The following is a 22,284-nucleotide window of genomic DNA, read 5'->3' as shown; positions in this document are numbered from 1 at the left end:
ATGCAGTGGCTCTTGCCCGTTAGGTCCATTCCTTGCATGAGGGATGTGTAAAGCACACCTATAGAATGTTGTTGAAACCTATTCTTTCATAACTTTTGTGCCTGATCTTGTCTCCACCACCCTACTATGGTAAGTTGGGCTTTATCCACTTGTGTACAGGTTCTTGTCTTCCGGTTCCTGTCTCATTGGGGGGTTTATTTCCCCCACTGTGTGTATCTTCTTGGTCATCTTTTGTCCCCTAATGCCGTCACTTTCTTTGTAGGCTTTTAACCCTAACGTTGTTTCTTCATTGCTGGTGCAGAGGTGCAAGGGTTTTCCTCTTCTTCCTCACTAGTTACTTTTGTGTTCGGTCTCTTTCAAAGGATCTGGTATTTCCCTTTGACCTTGAAGGTTTTGAAAGTCTGGTGGAATCACTTCAAAAGGTGTCTCTCTACCTTCTGCTTCTGTTTTCCTGTACTGCGCAGTTTCAGTTCCTCTGAGCAGGTGTTTCTACCACCTTCTACTTCCTTTGGTACATTAGCCTTACTTGTCATCTTTGGTTGAATTTTTCTTTCTTGAGGGGTGTTCTATCTTTCCCCTCTTTGTTTTCCTCCTGTTTTGTCGCTCTTGTGAAACACTTGTTCTTTCTTCTTTTAGACCATAAGCACAGCTCAACCTTCAGGTCTTGAGCTTTTGATGTTATGCCACCTGCGAATCAAGGGCTCTGATCACATCCCTCCAATGGTGTCCTGTTGCTTAGGTTATGACATCTGTGTTGTCCTGGTCCTATGCAGGTCTCTGGACAATTTCTGTTTGGAACACATCCATGTTCTTACATGTGTATCCCTCTGTATGGGTTCCCCAACTGGTTTTTCTAGTCCTCCAACTTTACCAATTGGTAACATACCATTGGGTAAACCTTTTGGGTCTTCTGTCGGCTGGTACTATGTGCCCCACAGTTCTGTTTTCTGTCTACGCATATTTCCCCTTGGTGTTCCTGGACACGTGCAATCTTCTATACAGTCTATCTCCCTTGCAGCGGGCCGCTTCCTCCTCCTTGCAAGTTTTCAATAGGACTTTTGGTACAAACAGCATTATGTGTAGTGTCCCCTTCTTTATTACCCTTTGTTTTTTTTTCCTTGCTAGGTGTTACATTCTTATCTCTTGCAGTCCCTATTTGGACGCTTTTGTGCCTCATTCATTTGGCTGTTTCTTGGGAACACTTCAAGTTCTTATCTGTTGTGGTTCTCTGCCACCAGATTCATGTGCATGGCCATCTCTTTGGACACCCATGGCTTCTCATATCTTCTTCTGATATGTGGGTCATCCACTCTCTTTGAGTGAACTACACGCTTTTTCTCACCCTTGTCTATCTCATAGCTGGTCTACTACATCTTAGTTGACCGGTTGTTTATTGCAAGACTTGGGTGGGATGTGTTTGCACCCTCCCTCCTGGGTTGATATTGCTTTGGTATCTAATTCTAAGATAAGGAGTCTGCGGCTAGTTGTCTCGATCAGATGGACATGTTACTGACCTTCGGTAACTCCTTATTTGGTAGAGACACAGACGAGCTGCAGATTCCTTATCGATCCTCCCTGATTTGCGAACTGTGTTATCTGGCTTCAGTCTGGCTTTGGAGCATTCTTTTGTTAGTTTTTTTTTCTCTTCATTTTAGTGGTTGTAACATCATAATTCTATCCACCTCTTTGGTGCATTCACTGTTCCATTGCCACCTTCTATGTGGCTCCGCGTTGTTGTGCGGGTTCTAGTCACAGAAGAAACTGACATTAGCACTTCGGGCGAAGGGCTATATGGACTCCGTCAATGCCATATCTGGGGACGACATTGCTACAGAGTCGGATAACGCCCTCTACTGACAAACAGAGGTACTGCTGAAGAAAAGTTTTCCGGATTCAGTCTGAGGCCTGGGGAGAATTCTAGGACAAGGAATCTGCAGCTAGTCTGTGTCTCTAAGGTGTTACCAAAGGTAAGTAACTTGTTCGTCATTCCTGTTTGAGAGAAGATAGGGTGCTTCTGTTAGAGGATATTGTAAGAGGTTAATTTGGTGAGTTTCTTGATCTGATTTGTTGGTGCAACATTAACACAGATTGATTAGGTTGCTCAGCTTTGAGTGTATGAAGGCACAGTGAGGGACAGCAGCAGTGGTAGAACCCTACGTCTGAGATGAAGGAGGCCATGGAAAGAGCAGATAGTTCATCTCCAAACTCTCTTTGAGATGAACATGGCAGGGGGTGTTGCAGGCCTAGAAAATGTTAATCGCCCACTCGCTATGGCGAGTCATTTTATCAGGTTGAGCTATTTTTAGGACCTACTTGACTCTTCTGGCAAGTTGACAAAGAACAGGTGTTCTGTTCTGTCAGAAAGTGAAGGAGACCTTTAAATCTTTTTCTTGTCACATTTGCTCTACGTTCTGAGAAAGAGGTCAAACCTCAGTTTGTCTTCCAATTAATTTTCCTTCTAACTGCAGAGTTCCAGGGTTTTGTCATTTTTGTTTCCTAATACAACATTTAAATAGCTAAGTCAAATGTACAAACATTTCAAAATATACTCAGTTGTTGTGAAAGCCCATTGTTTGTACTTCTGTGTGCTATAACAAATATTTTAATAGGATGAAAACAAATCAGAACACCTTACTTGGTGATGTGCAAAGAATAAAAGTTTTCTGAATCCTGATTTTTCACAGATTTGGTAATACATTAGATAGTTTTATCAATAAAGCTGCAAGTTAGTGGGAAGGTTTTTTACATTTCATGGAAATTATCTCTCTGTAAATGACAGCGTGCGACCACATCAGGCTTTAGTAATATATTTATTAAGTGTTTAAACATAAACCTAGAAACACTGCTGTCCTGGTAGGAATGCAATTAATAAACTAAGAGGCACGTAATGGATCATATGTTCCGTATATGTGGTCTAGATTCTTTTTATTCATGGAGCAAATGTTTAGTCCATTTAATCAATTTTTTTTTTTTTTTTGTACAGTAGAAATGCTGAGCTCACATATTTGAGGGTACACTCCTAAGTGAGAATGAAGAAAAAAGCAAATCTGTGAAGTAAAATATTTGCCTAGGGTAACACAGATGAGACCCATTTACAGGTCAAGTACATTACAGTTATGGCCAAGTAGATTATTCAAGGTACTCAACCTGCCGGTCTAGTAACATTTTTATGATTTTTCGAGACCTGTGTAGGTTGGGCATATTTTAAAGGGAATGCTCAGTTGATCTGACTTGGGGAATGATATATGCTGAAGGCGGTGGGCAGTGTTGGCACCAGAATAAGATGCCTATGATGTGGCTCTGCCTACTTTTTGGGCCACTGGCAAGCTCATTCAGGTCCAGCACTTCACATTTCTGATCTGGTGCTTCACTGGTTAGGTTGTATAAACCCAGATATTAAAATCTCCAAGCAAGATGAGGTTGGTTTCAGAGGCCACAATTCGAGGCAAGCGGTTAGCAAAGATGTGATTGGTGACCCAGCACTCAATAGATGTTAAGGAGGCGTAATATTATTCCCTTGTGCAGGAGATTACACCTAGATTATGTAAAACCTCCATCCTGTGGTAAGGCTGCTCAGAGTAGTAGATGTTCGGAGAGTGTGAACATTACAGGGTCATCTTCGGGAAATGGGAGGGAGAACTAGTAGACTAGAGTAGTGGCTCTGCCCTCGGGCTGCTGCCCTAAAAAAAACATGTCTGTTAAAAAAGGGTGTTGATTTAGTCAGAGAGGTGATCATGAATTTCAGTACAATGTTTGACCACAGAGTGCATGTTAAAAAGTGGAAATCGAAGCAGAGTGAAATTAGAAGTGGCTAGATGGGGGTTTATGAGTTGGGAGAGGGTACAACATTTCTAGTTTGGAGAGCATGTTAGTGACAATGGAGTTTAAGTGATTAGTAGGATTTTAGACCGTATGAAGTTCTGTTGGAGCAAAGAGAGTTGGATGATTGTTGTGGGAGGGAGGGGGAGAGTTAGTGAAATAATAAACCACTAATGTTCTTACCTGCTCTAAGGGTACAGGGCCAAAGTCAAGGGCACTCCATTCTCATGGTGGATAATACATAGTGGGTTAGTTTGCAGTATGAAAATATCAGAAGGAGGAGGAGGGTGGTAGTGTGAAAGGGTGGGTGGTACTTGCATGGTCATTTGAGTGATTGGAGCCATGATCAAGCATAAGGATAAGACTGGATCTGGAATATTGACATGCATCAAAAGAACAATAGTAGAGAGAAATCCAGTTTGTGTCTTGTTTGCTTCAGTGAAGGCATAGTTGCGACTTAAGCAGGACATTGGATTCTGAGGCACACAGCATACATAATCAATAAATCTAGGTCCTAAAAATATCTTGCTAATTATGCCCACGGATACCATGATCAGTACCATTTCAGATGCTTTTTGCTATTTAAGGGGTTGAGCTGAAAGGTAATCAAGCTGGACACCAATCCATCATTGTGCAAGCAGGTTCAATCTCCATTACTCGGGTTCAGGGAGGTGTTGTAGAGTGCACCCATACTAATGCCATCTTAAGTGATTCTGCTTAGTCATCATTAAACGTGCTTTGGGAGGAGGCATAATCCCTGAAAAGAGCAATCTCTTCCTAGGGTAGTCCGCTGCAGTGCTGCCTTCCGTCCTCTGAGTACTGTGAATGGCAACGTGGGAAACAGCGTAGTTTTTTTGTTTTTTGGGGAGACCTCATGGCTACTGTTCGAAAGGAGGTTGCATAGGCTATATGGGTTATAGAAATATGGGTGCTAGAATAAGCAGCCTAGGAGATGAGTGGATTGCAAACACGGACTCCACGGGCCCGTCACAAATTGTACTGCTAGCCCAGAATGATACACCGGCCATAGTGTTTGGTTGGAACGTGACCGGTTCAGAATTCACTGGGATGTGCAATACCATCGGAGACGAAGACGTTGGGGGACCTAGAGTGGGTAATTTTGCAGTAGACTTAATGGGCAATCTGAACTCCTATGTGCTCCACACAGATTTCATTACAATTCCAGGATGATGCACCACAAGCCCAGGATGATACGCCGGTTATAGTCCTTAGTTGGAATATGGCTGGGCTCGAGTACAAAATGCCAATTTCAGACTGGGGCTCCTTTATAGATGAGCACAAGATATGCCTGTGCCAAAAGACATGGGCCCTGGAGCCCAAGCACAGATTGGGTTTTAAGAGTTTTTGGCTCCCAGCGCATAAGGTGACTTCTGGAAGATCCTTGGGTGGATTACTTATATGGGTTAGTAGTTCCCTCAAGTGTCAAGTTGAGAAAGTGGACATGGGCTGTGCCGATTTGCATGGTTTAATATTATCCACCCAAAGAGAAAAACCCCTACTATTGGTGAATATATAAAATCAGGAGTGTGGGCAGTAACTGCATGTCTGATGCTTTAACTGTTCTTGATAATATTTTATCCAATCGGTCCACTACCCATTACATCTTAATCGCAGGTGATTTCAGTGCTACTTTTGAGCCTTATTCTCCGGCCCAAAAGCTTTACCAAGAAGAGGACATTCTCAAGAAGAGGACAATCTTTGGGGTATCCTGCAATTAGCAATGAGTAAAAGTCACAGAATGAGCAGAACGGTTTACCAAATTATTGATATCACACTTGCATATGGTCTCCGCGCTTGTAACGGTCGCTCCTGCTCAGATGCTATACCTTTTCCCACTTTTTAGACGTGGAGCCTATAGGAGCTATATTGATTACCTTATATTAGACATTTGTTTGTGGGGGCATATGGTCGATATAGTGGTAAAAGAACATTAAGAAAGCAACCACGAACCGTTGATTCTATCTATCAGGGGTCTGCTGTCCACAATAGAGGCCCCTGATTCTAGGGACTATGCGCAGCAGCTTACCATGTCAAATAACAAATGGAATGTCAGGTGGGATGTTGTTAATTCCTCTCCAGGCTCCCTTTTATCAATAGCCATCTGGCAGACCAAATGGAGCATATGCTCCATTTACCGGAGGATGATAATAGGCTCCTGGTTGCTCAAATGGAACTATTCAACTCTTTGAAAAAACCTTTTACTAAAGAAGCTGTTGCTAAAACAAGAAACAGGTGTAGCAAGAGGTGGTTCAATTATTCATGCAGGAAAGCCATGCACAAATTGAGGGACCTGTAAAGGGGGATCAGAGAGCCAATAAGACAGTTGAGAGAGCTATAGGAGGGAACTTTCCAAGGCACGAAGAAGTTGGTAGGAGAAACGATGGACTGCTCTCCTGGAGGCCGCAAGAGCTAATGATCCCTCCAAGTTTTGATGATAGTGGTGATTCCCGCCCCTTGCCTGGTACTTCCATTCTCCCGGCAGTATGGGTAAATAATTTTGGGTCTCTTTACTCAGGGGTAAATTAACATAATTTTAGGGAGCTGATCAGCATTAGGGAAATTGGTGTTCCTCCAATCATGTTTTCCCTAGCCGAAACTAAGGCAGCAATAGCTTCCCTCAAGTGGGGAATGGCCCCGGGTCTCAATAAAATACTTGGAGATCTTTATAAATCAAACCCCGATATGTGGGCCCCCTACTTGAACAAGGTTTGCAATGCAGTTGCCGCAGGGTCACCTATTCCTCGCACATGGAGGGTATATGAGATAGTTCCCATTTCTAAGAAAGACAGTCCTTACGAACCTTTTAATTACCGTCCAATAAGCCTACTCGACAACTTTCAGAATTTTTTTGTGAAGCAGATTTTGTTCCATTTAGAAGAGTGGATTACAGAGAGTGGGGCTATTTCTGATTTACAGACAGGTTTTAGACCTGCGGTTAGCACAATAAATCAAGTCCTGAGGTTTTTGGCAACTAAATGGAGGGTTGTGGAAATCGGAGGTGAAAACCTATATGTGGCCTTCATTGACCTTCAAGCGGCCTTTGACCTGGTACCCAGGAATAAATTATGGCTCAACATGGGAGTTCTTAAAGGTCTTTTGAACCTTATTGTCTAACTTCATGAAGGCACTTTTGCCCGGATCAGGAGTGGCAATGATGGTGAATTAACAGATCCAGTTATTATTGAGAGAGGAGTAAGGCAAGGCTGTGTCCTTTCCCCTACCTTCTTTCTTTTATATATAGACTACTGTATTAAGTATTTAACTAATTGTAAATACGATTCACCTAGGTTGGCATATTAGAAAATCCCAGGACTGCTTTATGCGGATGATACCATCATCTTGGCAAAATCACCCCTAGGATTTCAAAATCTGGTTGACCACTTTTGTTTATTCTGTAGAGACTTTGGCCTGGAAGTCAATGTCGGGAAAACTAAGTTTTTGGTCTTCAGCTCGCAAAAGAAGAAAGTGAAAGCTAGCATATTAATGAATTCTATTCATTGAAAAGGGTCAATGACTTTGATTATTTGGGGATTAGGCTGATGGACTCAATTAGATGGGATGCACATATTATATGCCGAAGAGGAGGGCTTTGGGACGTAAAGCCAGAGCTGTAGTTAGCCCCCCCCCCCATTAAACCCCATTGTAGAAATCTACAAAGCTCAGATCCGGGGCGCAGCACTGTATGGTGCAGAGCTATGGGGCTTTCAAAGACAGCTGGATGTCCTACAATTTAAAGAAAACGATTTTATTAGATATATAGTCAGGACGAGGAAGGCTACCCCGATGATCCCCCCTCAGGCTTGATCTCGTGATGAATAGCATCAAAGATGTAGCGGGTTTGAAACCTCTCTTACATTGGATCTGCCTTTGGAGAACAGAGGAACTGGAACCTTTTTGCGAGGCAATCAAAGACCTTATAAGTAATCAATGTAGCTGGAAAAAGGACAGTTGGCTGATGGAGATGAAATCAAACTGGGATGATTTGGGTTCCCCCCCCCAATCTTGGGAGAGGCCCGAGTCAATCCCAGCTAATGCTATGTCACTGGTCAAACTGAGATATTGGGATAAGGCCAACAAGCAGATTCTTCATGGTAACGGGGTGGGCCGTTTAACATCAGAATTTTTGCTTGTCAAACAGGAGCCATGGCCTGAGCAATTCCTAGATCTCCCAATACCTGTACGTGCCCGTGCTCTATTTGTTCAGTTCAGATATGGTACTTTACCAGTTAACAGTTTTACTGCTCGATGGTCGCAGAATAGTTCTAAGGCCAATAAATGTATAATTTGAAATTCATGCGTGGAGTCAACCTAACATGTGCTTTTCTTCTTTCCCTTATATAAGAGTCCAAGGGAAAAATGGATTATCCCATTGTGTGCGGCTCTGTTTTTATACGATCGTGCCAGTGCTCCTAGAATTTGCAAATATGCCCCATACGCACTGGTAGTAAGTGTGGTTACTAAATATTTGTCAGCAGCTTGGACCATTCGCAGGGGTGTGGAATTTATTAAAATATCTACTTGTCCAGGGGACAGGCAGCTTCTCAAATCTACTTGTCCTGTAAAAAGATCTACTTGTCCCTTTGGTGCCATGTAGTGTGGCGCCAAATTATGGCAGCAATCTCATTATGTAAGAGCTCTGATAATAGCCTCTCTGATTATGCCAGGGCTACTACCACAGTATGGCTTGAATACTTGCAGTTTCAATCCCTACTGTAGCAATTTCCTTATTTTGCCACCTTTCTGCAGATCTGCATACTGGGGCTGGAGGAAGCAGTAAGCAATAGTCCCAGGGCTGGAATGCCTTTGAGTCTGCAAACCTACTAACCTGCATGTTTTAAAGATTTTCACCAGCTTCTCTCTAATATTTTCCCATAATAAGAAAGGTTGGACATTTACTCCTGACAATGGCAGAATTAGAACTTCTTCCAGGGTTGGGAAGAAAGTGGCTGGAGGGAAAATGAACTTGCAAATGCTCAATAGATTTTCACATGAGCAAATCTACACATGCATATTTAACCATGCTAAAATACAGTTCACAAATATTTTATAGTGGTACGACATATACCATGGGTGCACTTTTGTGACTTTCTTTAAGAATTTGGGGCCACATGTAGGTAGGTTCAGATTTGCGACCCGCAAATTGCGAGTCAGAGCGACTCGCAATTTGCGAGTCGCAAATCCGAATGTAGGAATGTGTCCCTGACACCATCTGTGATTTGCAAGGGCTTCGCAAATGCCCACCTCGTGAATAATCATGAGGTGGGTCGCAATTTGCAACCCCCTTGCGAATGGCGGTCCTCACTGGGATGGTGGCCTGCTGGAGACAGCAGACCACCATGTCTGTGACTGCTTTTCAATAAAGCAGTTTTTTTTTTTTTGTAATGCAGCCCGTTTTCCTTAAAGGAAAACGAGATGCATTCCAAAAACGAAAAATGAAACATTGCCTGCTCTGAATTTTTTTTTACAGTGACATTCACAATGGGGAAGGGGTCCCATGGGGACCCCTTCCCTTTTGCGAAAGTGTTAGCACCCATTTGAAATGGGTGCAAACTGCGATTGGTTTGCGCCTGCGTTCGCAAAACATTCCTACATTGCACTGCGAGTCGCAAACAGGAAGGGAACACCCCTTCCTAATTGCGAGGTTTGCCAGGTTACCGAATCGCAAAACTGGGTTTGTGCATCGCAATGTGCTTTTTGCACGTCGCAAACATCGAAAGTCACTGTTTGCGACATGCAAAAAGCTACATACATGTGGGTCTTGGTCCCTAATTAGGTCTGGTGTTAACAAAGACATTTTGTTTTTATTAAACTTCTATTTCTCTCCCTTTCGGCTGGCTTTACTGTGAGTGATCGCATTCTGCTCTTCCACAAGGAGCATATTGGCACACAAAGTAGTTTTGTTCAGTGTCAGGAACTACAGTGGCAATCAGTGACGTAACGAAACTGGAGGGTGCCCATTTGCAATTAACATGGAGGAGCCCCCTCTCCAGACTCACTCAGGGCAGGTGATGTGCTGAAGGGGCCCCCTGGAGGGCGGCTGCGGGGCCTTTGTTATGCCACTGGTGGCAACGTGTGCTTTTAGAGTTCAAAAACGTTTTTTTTTTTTTTTTGCCAGTGTTTGTTACAATGTTGAGGGCCTGGTAGCTCCGACAACAATAAAGTGTTACAAAAGCCATGTCAAAACAAGACACGCATTGATGAAACTAAAAGACTTATAAAAATATGTCAGATCAGTTGGCTTTGTCAGTGTTTGTTTATTTTCATGCTTCCCATAATCGTGTTGAAAATGGTTACACTGATTTTCCATTAGAAATATTTTTGGGAAATACTAGCATGCATCAAAACATTTTACTAAATGACACTTCATTTGCATCTAATCAGAGAGCATTCTGGGAGCATTATACTTAGCCTCATAGCCTAAACTTTTCAAACATGTGTATACACGTTTTTTTGTTTTGTACTGGAACCAACGTCAGTAGTGAAGTGTGACCTTAAAACATTTATTTACAGCACTCACCCTAATAATGAAGGCTTTCAAATAATGAACCATAAATACAAGTTCGAACAGCATTATCTTTTGGAAACACATTACCTCAACTGCAGAGAGTTCCACTCTCTGTAAACAGGCAGCCAAAGGGTTTGTGCTGCAGAGGGTTGGGCCTACTTGTCCCAAGGACAAAGTAAACATAAAAACTTGTTGCCCTTGACCCCAAACAAGATGTCCCGGGCGTCGGGCTATAGGAATTCCACATCCCTGCCATTCGACATAGGACTATTATAGTACCAGGTATCAGTGTTTAGCCCGCATTATAGGCAAAGATCCATTTGACCATGCGGTTTGGACAGGGCTTTGGAATAGATTTTCTTCAGACATGTGGTTAATCATCCTGTGTTTCTGCTATCTTATCACCAGTGTTAGCTGCAAAGAGTTATTTTTTTATGCATTTGTTTGGTTTTCGTGCCATATTAACATGAATCTGATATCTGTTTTAAGTTACGATATAAGCTTTTTATCACACTGTGCATGTGTCTTTAATGATTTGACTGTGCTTAAATTTGCTTATATGACTGTGCAGGTAGTAGGCTCTCTTTGTCAAAGTATGTCATATAAAGTGATACAGTGTGTAATAATTTAGAACATCAATTTAGCACTTTAAATCTTGGGTCGGGCTGCTTGTTTTTATCTTGATGATGTTATTATCTGGGAAATTGGAATCTGTAACCACCTTTCACTGTTTTGCTAGCTTTTAAATATTTACACTACTTTTCCATTGTGATGCAGGCGTTTTAGAAACTTTGGCATCTAAATGTTAAGTTTTGTACCAGGAACAATGGTGGATTATTGTAGGCTATTGCCTATGATTGACTTTTTATTGCTAGTATTTGAAGGTTTTAGAGAAGCTATTTTTATTCTAAACTTTATTTTAGGTCCGCGTGAAAGCACAATGATGATTACAAATGCACTTTTTTAAAAACTATTTTATGTGTAACTGTTATGACCTATGGTCGAAATAAAGTATGATTTTGATCTGATTTGATATGGGTTATGTGACTTTGTTTTTCCAACTGTTTAAAACGTGTGTGCATTTATTTAGGAATTATTTTGAAATCCATTGCAGTGACCCATATACCTACATGAAGATGTGTTCAAACTGCTAAAAGAAGGTCTTGAGTTTTTGCAAGTGTGCTTTAGAAGGGATTAGCCATTGAGCAGTGTAGGTAATGTTATATTTCTTCACCTGTTGAACCATAGTAGATAAAGGTCTGAGAGAGCCATGTCACACCAGCTGCATTTACAGAGAAAGTGTCTTTAATTTAAAAATGGACGTATACGTATACTGTTTGTGGCTGTACTCTGCATTGATCATTGGGAATGTACAGGCTTGGTTACAATGGCCACAGTCGCCCAGAAGAAAAACATATGGGCTATTTTCGGAATTGTGCACGTCATTGTTTATGGATTTATTTTGAGAAAGAGATCAATAAAGAATTTAATAATGCACTTGAACAGCAGAATATGCCAAAGACAAATGCTTATTTGAATGCTTCTGTGGTCCTCAATAAACTCCTCTGTATTTGTAAATGACTCCCCTTAGTATGAAACTAGATATGAGCTATCCAGTATCAATCACTGTCAATACTGCAACATCTTGCAAGCCTTACTGTTCATTTCTGGTTGCATTGGTGTTTCCGCAAGACCTGGCATGTTTAACAGGACATGCAGTGTCCATATCTTCTAACATTGGATTGGTCCATTATTAGCACAGAATTATTGTTCTGCTGGGTTTCCCTTTTCTTTCCATCCATCCTTCTGCGGGTACTTCAGTTCCCATCCTTTCTTTCGGGATATGCCTTGTCGGAGGTTCTTGGTTTTGAAAAGCCCAGAATCTGCCTTCGATCTCACTTCCCATCCCTCTGCTTTTCCTACTTTCTATCTTCAAATGGAAAATTCTTGCAGTTTGGCACAGTGAGTACCAGCTGTCGTCATGAGGTAAATTTTAAATGCTGATAATGTGGTGGCAGTCCTACTCCAGGAGAGAAAAGATTGTAAACAAATCATGAGGTACTTCAGAATAGGAATCGGGGCTTGAACTTAAATTGTTGGTAAGAGCATTAGAACTTAGACATATAGGCTTCAGCTCTTCACTAGCCAGTCCTGTACATTAAGCTCAGTACTAAAAATAAGTTTTCATTGTCAAAAATTAAAACTTTCAATATTTATACTGTTGGTTTGTGTTTTTCATGTTGTTTTCTTTCCATTTAGGCACCAAACTGGACAGTTCTGGAGTGGCCTTTGCAGTTGTGGGGGCCTGCCAAGCCCTGGGGCTCCCAGATGTTCACTTGGCATTGTCGGAGGATCATGCCTGGGTGGTCTTTGGTAAAGATGGGCAAGAGACTGCTGAGGTGACGTGGCATGGCAAAGGCAATGAGGACCGCCGTGGGCAAACTGTGAATTCTGGCATAGCTGAACGGGTAACTGAAGAGTCCTGTGTCTACACAATGTAGTAGATTATGGCAAATGCTCTTTATTTCTGTTTAATAGAATGTTAACTGTCTGGGATTGTTTTTCTATTTTTATCAAGCTCCCATTCTTCTCTTTTTCCTCTTTGACTGTTCTACACACCTGTGCCCCTGTGTGGCACATTTCCCCCACTCCTCTTCCCTTTTGGATTTTGTGCTGGCCTTACTGAGCACACATTTAAGCTTTTTTTTTTTTTTTTTTTTTTTTTTAAAGAATGCATCCTATGATAACTACAGCTGGATGGAGACGATTATTATGTTACGTTACAATACTTTATTCGGTTCTTAACCATCAAAGTCAACAAAGAAAACCGCCATAAAGCTGTATATGATACAACGTAAAAACCATCAAACATCCAAATTTCCATAATACAATACAAAAAGAAAGGCACTTGAATCATTAAAAAATAGAATTAATGTGGTTCTCCTGGAATGCGCAGTAAGTAAAAACATGTCACTTAATTTGTTAAAAACTCTATTGATATATTATCCCCCTAAAATTAGCAATAGTTAAAAGCACAATATAGTGTCTGGTTAAAAGGAGAAAAGTACAAATATATAGCTCTAAGAGCATATGCCAATAATAGAAGTATGTTTCCCTGCTGGCAGGAAGTTCCCCCAGTTAAATACCCTACTAAATACAAAATCAATTCTCACAATATATTTATTACATTCATGGCTTGATTCTAATGTATAGCTTATTTTATCATAAGCAGGACTTTGTGCAAAGTGCAGTCTTGCAGGTACTCAACCTGGAAAGATAATCATTATAAATCGAAACCCCAGCCCGAAGGAATTTAATTTGGATTTTTTCTATAATATAAGTGCTTTTCATTGGAGAACCAAAATCATGAAACAAATGTGTATAGAAAGCAGCTGACAAACCAACCAGTGCTATAACACTACAGTGGGAATGCGGTCAATTTCAAAAACTTCTCACGCTTGCACCAAACATTCAGCAGATAGCAGGACACTGAAAATACAATTGGGCCCGAAGTGCCTGTCCTCAAAATTCATTGGACCTCTAGATAATGAGTATCCCCTAGTGTTAGGCAGACTGGACGCAACCATTTATGGCGCGTGCCATGGTACCCCACACAAACAAACAAAATATGCTCCACTGTCTCTGGGAACATACCACAAACGGGCAACAATCCGTAGGCTGGTCTTTTCTCCAGTTTCTGCTAAATGTTGTAAGCGGGAGGCTCCCTAATCTAAATCTCAAATAGAAACTTTTTGCCCAAGGTTTAGTAATAGTATCTAAGAAAGGTTTGAACACCGGTATTGGCTTGAAATCCAAAATCAAAGTCAGATGGCCCAGGTTGCCTCCTCTAACTTGTTGTTCATACACATGTGTACATAAAATCTTCCTGTCTGCGCTGCAGATTTGTTCAGCTGCTATCCATAACTTAATCAGGCCAGGTTTTTCATACAGACTAAAAATAAATCTTGTTCAGGGTACTTTTAGGGCTGAGCCCAATTTCAAAAGAACTCTTAGAGAGTCTGTGTATTCAGAGAGTTCAGGACACGTCCGAATAGGTATCCAAAAAAAGTAAGGCTTCAATTTAGCCAATTCAGATACACGTTTAATACCCAGGTCATAGTATAGTGGGATAAGAGGAGTATTTATGAAATTATTCTCAACTATGGTCAGCTTGTTGGTATTGGCATATCCCCATATTTCTGCTCAATAGAGGGCAGTACTCTGAGCCTTGGTGCGATAAGCTTCTTGGGCAAGTGAAATAAGTTCTAATGTGAAAACGTAAGATAGGTTTGAATCTATGGGGGTTAATAGGGAGTCTTTGGTCATTTGGGGCTCCCATCAGAACTTATGTGACAAGGTCACGCCAAAATATTCAAAGCTATACAGCTTGTCAAGCATGTCTATTCCAGCCCTGATAGACCTACTTTTCTTGGCATTCTTGCTGAAGAACATTGTTGGAAATGGCTTCCTGCAGGGGTTACCCTGTTTTTTTTTTTTTTTTTCTGACCTCTTGTTTTTGATCCTGTGCTGAATTTTGTATTTGCTGTCTTTAGGACTCTGGGCACTTTAACACTGTTGACCAGTGCTAAAGTACAAGTGCTCTCTGTCTAAACTGTATTTGTGATTGGTTTAACCATGATTGGCATATTTGGATTTACAACTAAGTCCCTAGTGTAGTGCACCATGTGTGCCAAGGGCCGTAAATCAAATGATACTAGTGGGCCTGCAGCACTGATTGTGCCACCAACAAGAGTAGCCTTGTAAGCAAGTTTCAGACCTGCCACTGCAGTTTCTGTGTATGCAGTATTAAACTGCCAGTTCAACCTGGCAGTGCACCCACTTACCATCCCCAAATCTTCTCTTTTACTTCATGTAAGTCATCCCTAAGGTAAGCCCAAGGCAGCCTGTGGGCAGGGTGCAGTGTATTTAAAAGGTAGGACATATACTGGTTTATTTTACATGTCGCGATAGTGAAATACTGCTAAATTTGGGTTTCACTGTTGCGAGGCCTACCTCTCCCATAGAGTAACGGGATTGCATTGAAATATCTTTTAAGTTTAATTTCCTATTGGGAGCAGATAGAGGTATGGAGTTTGTGGCCTCTGAACTCACAGTTTAAAAGTACATCTTTTGGTGAAGTTGGTTTCTGAACTTTGAGTTTGAAAATGCCACTTTTAGAAAGTGGTCCTTTTTGTGCTTAACCATTCTGTGCTTATACATGTCTGTGGCATACACGCCTGGGTCAGAATAACAGTTGAGCTGTTTGTGAATTCACTCTAGATCAGGGATACTCAAAGTACGGCCTGGGGGCCGTATGCGGCCCTCCTAACATTTACATGTGGCCCCAGGTCAACAGCTGTTCGACTCTGCACTAGCACTAAAAATTGTTAAGTAAACGTGCAAGTATTCATTTACAGGCTAAATTAAGTTAAAGAAAGGGAGTAACTAGGGTTTCCTGGAACTCTTAACTTTAGAAACAACTTCATTATTAAAGAAAATACATCTTGCAGCAAAAGTATAAAAATATGATCTGTTTGAAATTCTAAAAGAACATTTCATTAACATGCAGAACTGTTTCCCCTTAGTACACACGATTATATCACTTCTTTGAAAAGTGATTTTTAGAGCAATAGTTTTCAAACATAAATTTAGAAACGTTCATCCTTCTCCACCCCCCACATCGTGACAACAATGTGAACTGTGAAATAAGGGGCAAGTCATTTATGTGAACTCTTTGTTATACATAAACAACATTATAGTTTCTCAAATCAGACACACAGGGTTTTATACAGCATACATCCTGAAGAAGTATTAAAAGGTTCTTAAATGTGATGATGAAGAAAAAGGAAAAAAGGAGGTAAAGTGAAATAACCTAAATTGTGTGATCCTACCCTAATGTTTTAAGTGGAGAAGCCAGGATTTATACCCAAGTTTCTGGTTTCACATTGTGCAATTCAGACACTAGATGTATACGCTTCACTTCCCCTACAACCACTTTCCCACTACCCCTCCGCACCCCCAACCCTCCCCCCGCCCCCCTGCTGGCATCAATGCGGCCCTTGGTCATATCATGGACCACAAAGTGCAGCCTGGGGGAAAATGTTTGTGAGTACCCACACTCTAGACAGTCACACAAAGGTAGCTAAAGATGTGCCCTATAAATCCTCATTGGTCTTCCTGGGCTAGAGTGGTGGGAGGAGCAGGCACTTAGACTTGAATAAGGATGTGCCTATCCTCGTACAAAGCAGTCTCCAACCTCCTGTGTGTGCCTGGGGCAGGAAAGGCAGGGTCTTGTGCACTACAAGGACTTTCCTTTGAAGTTTGCCTACCTCAGAGGCAGAAATGGGTGTAAGTCCTGGACCTCTGACCCCACAAAGGTAGACCACTTGTGGACTGAGGACATTCTGCCAGGAAGAAGAGCTGGATACTGTAGGAAGGACTGACACTTTGCCTGTTGCTTTGTTGTGCTGGCCAGCTGCTTCTGTCCTGGGAGTGAAAGGACTGGGCATTGTTTTCTACATCCTGCTTCCCAAGGTTCTCCAAGGGTTTAACTGAGATTGCCTCCTGATAAAAGCCTCAGGGACATCAAAGGCTTCATTTGCCAGTGCCTAGGCTCTTTGCGATGAGAGTCCTGACTTGCGAAGCAGTGCCAACTCCAGTCCTTGGGTCACCTGTCCTGCGGCTGAGGAATCGACGCAGTAGCTGTTTGACCACGGCTCCATCAACACAGTACATCTGGATTTTCCATGCATCATCTCTGGGGTGTCAATTTTTCATCGACCTCAGCACCCCATTAAGGAACCAAGGCTGCGAGTACAGAAATCTGCGCATGACCTTTACTGCGAGGAAAGAATCAATGCATCATCGCCTCTGCCAGTAAAGAATCTACGCATTTCCTCACCTGTGAGGAAAGAATAAGCACATCACATCCCCTGCTCAGTAAGGAACTGACGCATTGCTTTGCTACGCCTCACCTCCCCTGCGGCCCATCTCGTCTTTTTTTTGGGTGCATCCCTGGTACTCTGTGCTAAAAAGATGCAATCATTGATTCCTATGAACTAAGACTCCTTTCCACTTTTAAAAAGTGATTTCTTTACTTGTGTATGTTGGATGTTTGTCTTTTTGGTCTTGTTTCACTCAGAAAAATATTGGCTATTGTTCTAAACGTGTATGTGTACATACATACACACACACAATTACATTACACATTGCCTCTGAGATAAGCCTTACTGCTTGTGCCAAGCTGTCGAGGGGGTAAGCAGGAGTTAACTTAGCTGTGTGACTCCCTTACCCTGACTAGAGTAAGGGTCCTACCAATGACCGGTTACAAATCACTGCCAACTGCAGACCCCATTTCTAACAACCATGAACTTTGTTTTAGTCACATTTATCTCCAGGCCCCTCTCCTGACAAAACACCAAAAATCTATTAATCAAGTTTTGAAGTCCATGGGAGTTTTTGAAATTAACTGCAAATCATCTGCAAATAATAGTATGGAGATTTGCATGACACCTAAAGTTGGAGAGTCACTTGCGCACTTCAACAATTCCTCTACTACATCATTGACATGCACTTTGAACTGGGGGGGTACGATTACGCAACCCTGGCGAACCCTACATAAAATTAGGATGTTTAGTTGATTAACCATTGTCCTCCCACCTAACCTGCTGGTAATTCCTTTCGTGAAGTCTTCTAAGAAGATCAATTAAACCCCTAGGGATGCCCATATTTGCTAAGACTCCCCAAAGTTTATCCTGGGGTACAAGATTGAATGCAGCGCGAAGATCTAAAAACTCCACATATAATTTTAACTCTTTAGCAAAACTAATTTCCAGTATAGAATAGAGAATTTAAGAACTTGATCAGTACTACTAGTTTTGGTGAAAAATCTTGCCTGGCGGGGAGACCGGATCGGCTTGCTGTCAATCCAAGATTGCAGTTTATCAAGTACTTTCCTAGCAAAATTTGTTTGTAAATTATCTATTAAGCTGATAGACCTAATTAGCAGGATAACTAGCATCACCCTTCTTGTAGACCAGGACTATTTTTACCCTCCCACCAGGTGTCCGGAATCTCAAACCACCCCAGCTCCAATCACAAGTTTGTATATGTAGCCAAAAGTTGTGGTTCGGACTTGCATAAATCTCCTGGGGTACGATCGGGTCCAGGAGCCTACGATGATTTTAATCTATCAATGGCTGAAAGAGTATCATTTAAGCTCGGGCCATTATCCGTATTCGATGCACCCTCTCCAGAACTCTCACTACCCACACGGGTGTATAACAGCAATCTTGTGCATACAATTGAAGGAAATGTACTTCCCATTTTTCTGGCTTAATGTGATGACGTCTTGGATATGCACTCTCCAAATTCCCGTTAGTAGCTATGTGCCAGAAGAAACAATGATCCTTTGTTATGAGAGCCTGCAGCATGCTTTGACAATTGCTATCCTTTCAATTGCACTTGGCATCGTTTAGCACCGACTTATATCTAGATCTTGCCTCTGACAGCCTTTTTTAGGTTGAGCCTAGCAGCGCGCAAGCACTGCTTTTCCTACGTGTTGGTATTTATGTGGGCTTTTAATCACGGCCACCTCACGCCCATCGCTTTCACTCATTCGTGGGCTTGCCTTTCAGAAATCCTTTGACATTGGTAAATGCTTTACGTTTGTCCCTTCTTGGGGCCGTTTTGTTACCGCCTTGGCCATTGACCCTGTTACATGGATAATTGCACGTTAGCGATACGTTCTGACTTTGAGTGAACTTCTTTTTCCTTGTGTCTCTCCTTTGCGTTCACGCTCATGGCGGCTGTGGCACTTTCAGTTGACTTTCTTATGTCAACTGTTTTACTGTACATTTGTAATGCTTGTTTCGCTACTTCGAATTCTGGCATGAACCATTTGTGGCCCTTTGGGGGTGTTCTATGCTTATAATGGTGCACTCTATAAAAAATAACAACCTGCAACAAACTAAAACGGCTCATATCTCGAACATTGGAATGTCAACTTGAGAAATATTCTCATAATGGGAAAGGCAATAGACAAGCCATTTGTAAATCTCAGAATGTAATTTCTGATTTGCTAATACACCAAGCCATAAGACTCTGTTTGCTGCTATGGGTTTAAGAAACTCTAAGTCGTGTAGTTAATGATCTCTTAAAGTCATTCCCAATTAAAATGGTAGCCAAAGGGCTATGATTGTTTTCGGTTTCCTGTGCAACCTTCATATCATGAAGTTGGGGCCAGAGAGAAACATCAAGAAGAACATAATCAATTACACTAGATTGACAACCTCTATTGAATGTTGCTGCTCTAGCTGGATCAGAATAAGTTTGACCATTGCATGCTTTTCAGGCTCCGGCCAACTGCTATAGAAGTGACCTGTAGGGCGGCATTCAAGAAGTGATTTTGCGGTGAGCAGAGTGGGAATACACCACTGCTCGGCGTCCTGCTCTGTTACTAAGGGAATGTTCAGGGAAGGCTCAAAGAAGACGTTAAAATCTCCTGCCACAATTATTTTGGCATTGTGTTAAAACATATAAATTGTATCATCCAGTTTTGATAAAACTGATGAGGCACTACCAGCAGTCACAGACCTAGCATAGACATTAATTCTAACAAAATTCAGAACAGTAGGGAATTTGAGCCGAAGGCACATTAGATCGGAAGAGTCGAGATGCAATACCTCATGAGAACATGCTTGATGAAACGATTAATATTAAAATTCACTTATTTAATTAACCCAGTTACACAAAATGAAGTGGTCTTTAGAAGAAGCTGTTTGAGGTAGTCTCAAGGTATATAAAACAACTGCATTCTATAGCAGTAAAAAAGCAATCCTTTATAAGGAAGATAGCACATGAATATAAGAGGGCAGTACACCAGCAAGCTTGTAGCACATAATCTTCCATGTCAAGTCACCCTTATCAAGAGCAGTGGTCATGTGAATGTATGGGGCTGAGTGTTTAGGATTGCATATGTTGTCTTAATGTTATCTTCCTTTTTCAGCCAATATTTCCGCCCCAAAGGCACCCACTCTGGCACATCAAGGCCAGGTGTATAAAATCTGCTCTATCAAATGACTGTCAAGCAGATAGCCTGTAGCCTTGCAGGTGTGTAATAGAAACAGTGAAGAAATTTGAATAGAAGGTGCTTATATCTACTGTTTAGTGAAACACTCCCCATTTGCCCAAAACAACATTTTCACTTCTCTTCCGATAAAAAATCAGTTAGATCATAGATAACAATATAGTAGGTCTCTGGTGTGCTGTCTATCACTAGAGTGAGTGCATGATTCAAGCACGCTGCTCATTCTGTAACACAAGATGGTACTCAGGCTCTTAAAGAGTCTCTTCCGTAGGGAGGTCACTCCAGTATGATTAGCTAATGCTTAGCCATTGGTTTTGAAGATAGGGGGATCCAAGTATTGTCCTCCTAGTGGTATGTGTAGCGATCTGGGAGAGAGAATAGAGCATCAGTAGATCTGGCCTTCATGCGATCCATTTGCAAATGTTGGTGAAACTTTTCAATGGGTAAATTACCACTCCAAGTCTTCGGACCCAGTATAACTATGCAGTCCTCAAGGGACGAGGTGTTGTAGCCTCTACCTCTGATGCCCGATGAGACAGTTTTTGCAGGCCGTAGAATCAGAATTGAGTAAACCTTGTCTAGGCGGTATACACATAATTTGAAGTTGGGGGCTGAAAAAAAATCAGCCCCTTAAGGTACTGGGGAGTGGAGGTGGGGTAGGGGGATACTCCATTGGCATGGGCAGCCAGGTAGCCATGAGTGAAATGGAGTACTTTATTACAGTTACACTGATCTAGATTTCATATAGGCATCCCCCCAACTGGAGGTAAATATACACTATATATACACGGTAGGTAGTAGGAATTAGCATAGGAAAAACAACAAGCATTGGTAAGAAATAGCAGAAAATATCTAGGCCCTTATTGGGAGGGGGGGTGCAAACCATACACTAAAATAGTGGAATGTGAAGTTAGGTCCATCACCCAAGGATGTGGAGTAGTTAGTAGGGAGGGGGAGAGCTTGATACCCCTGAAGATGAGTACCTGGATGACCCCCCCCTGTGACCAGGAGAGCAGAAGTAAATTATCTGGTCTTCCTATAGACTAACAAGGGGACTTTGAAAAGGAAGTTTGCAAGACAAGGACCAGCCCAGTGGACCCAGCGGTGGATTCTGGAGGAAGAGGACCTGCAAAAGAAGGGGATGGAGTCGAGTCCATGTAAGTGTCCAGGTGGGGCAGGAGCCACTGCCCCCCCTTCTGTGGGTGAAGATCCAGGTCGACAGGGGAAGATAAAGGTCAGTTGTAGAGCCCAGGAGCTGCAGAGTAGACGCTGAAGTCGGGCAGAAGCTGTCCCGTGCTGGTCCCTGCGTCGCAGGCGGGTAAGTGGTCAGGAGGACCACCAACAAGCCTTGGCAAGTGCAAATCTGGACAGAAGAGGATTTGCAGGACTGAAGGGGGCCAGCAAGGTCCAGGGGACTCGACCCTTGGAGGGGAATCTGGGCTGACCCTCACCATTCAGAAGAGCCAGCAGAAGCAGTTGTAACCTCCACAGGCACCCCACTGGCAGCAGGCACAGTAAGTTGTAGTGAGCCCAAGTCGGCACACCTGGCGAGGAGACCCACCTCGCTGGAGCAGCAAAGAGGAGACTTTCCTTGCAAGGATGAAGTGCTGGGGGCCTGAAGATCCCTCGGAGCAGGAATCAACAAGCCTTGGCTGCTGCAAGAGTTGCAGTGCACAGGGATTCTGTCAGCAAGGAGAGGCAAGGGCTCACCACCTCCCAAGTTGGACAGAAGGCAGAGAGGACCCCTCAGAACCACCGCCTGTGTTGGAGGATCTATGCAGTTCCAGTGGAAAGCAGATCCCAGCAACTGAACGTCATTGCCTTAGGTGACTGCAGGTGCAGGGGAGTGACT

The 22,284-nt window shown here is 42.4% G+C and overlaps 1 protein-coding gene across 2 annotated transcripts in view; it reads left to right on the top strand.

Annotated features, from left to right (window-relative positions):
• Window positions 1-22,284, top strand: part of MEN1 (menin 1) — a 215,727-nt gene that overhangs the window by 12,180 nt on the left and 181,263 nt on the right. For both annotated transcript variants that reach the window (XM_069208013.1, XM_069208014.1), the window contains exon 4: window positions 12,605-12,813. In XM_069208013.1, the coding sequence (XP_069064114.1) occupies window positions 12,605-12,813 (209 nt within the window). The remainder of the gene's footprint in view (window positions 1-12,604; window positions 12,814-22,284) is intronic.

The sequence above is a fragment of the Pleurodeles waltl genome, chromosome 9 (assembly GCF_031143425.1).
Source record: "Pleurodeles waltl isolate 20211129_DDA chromosome 9, aPleWal1.hap1.20221129, whole genome shotgun sequence".
Classification (NCBI taxonomy): domain Eukaryota; kingdom Metazoa; phylum Chordata; class Amphibia; order Caudata; family Salamandridae; genus Pleurodeles; species Pleurodeles waltl.
Note: the sequence above shows the minus strand (reverse complement) of the source record. Positions and strands in the feature narration are given on the sequence as shown.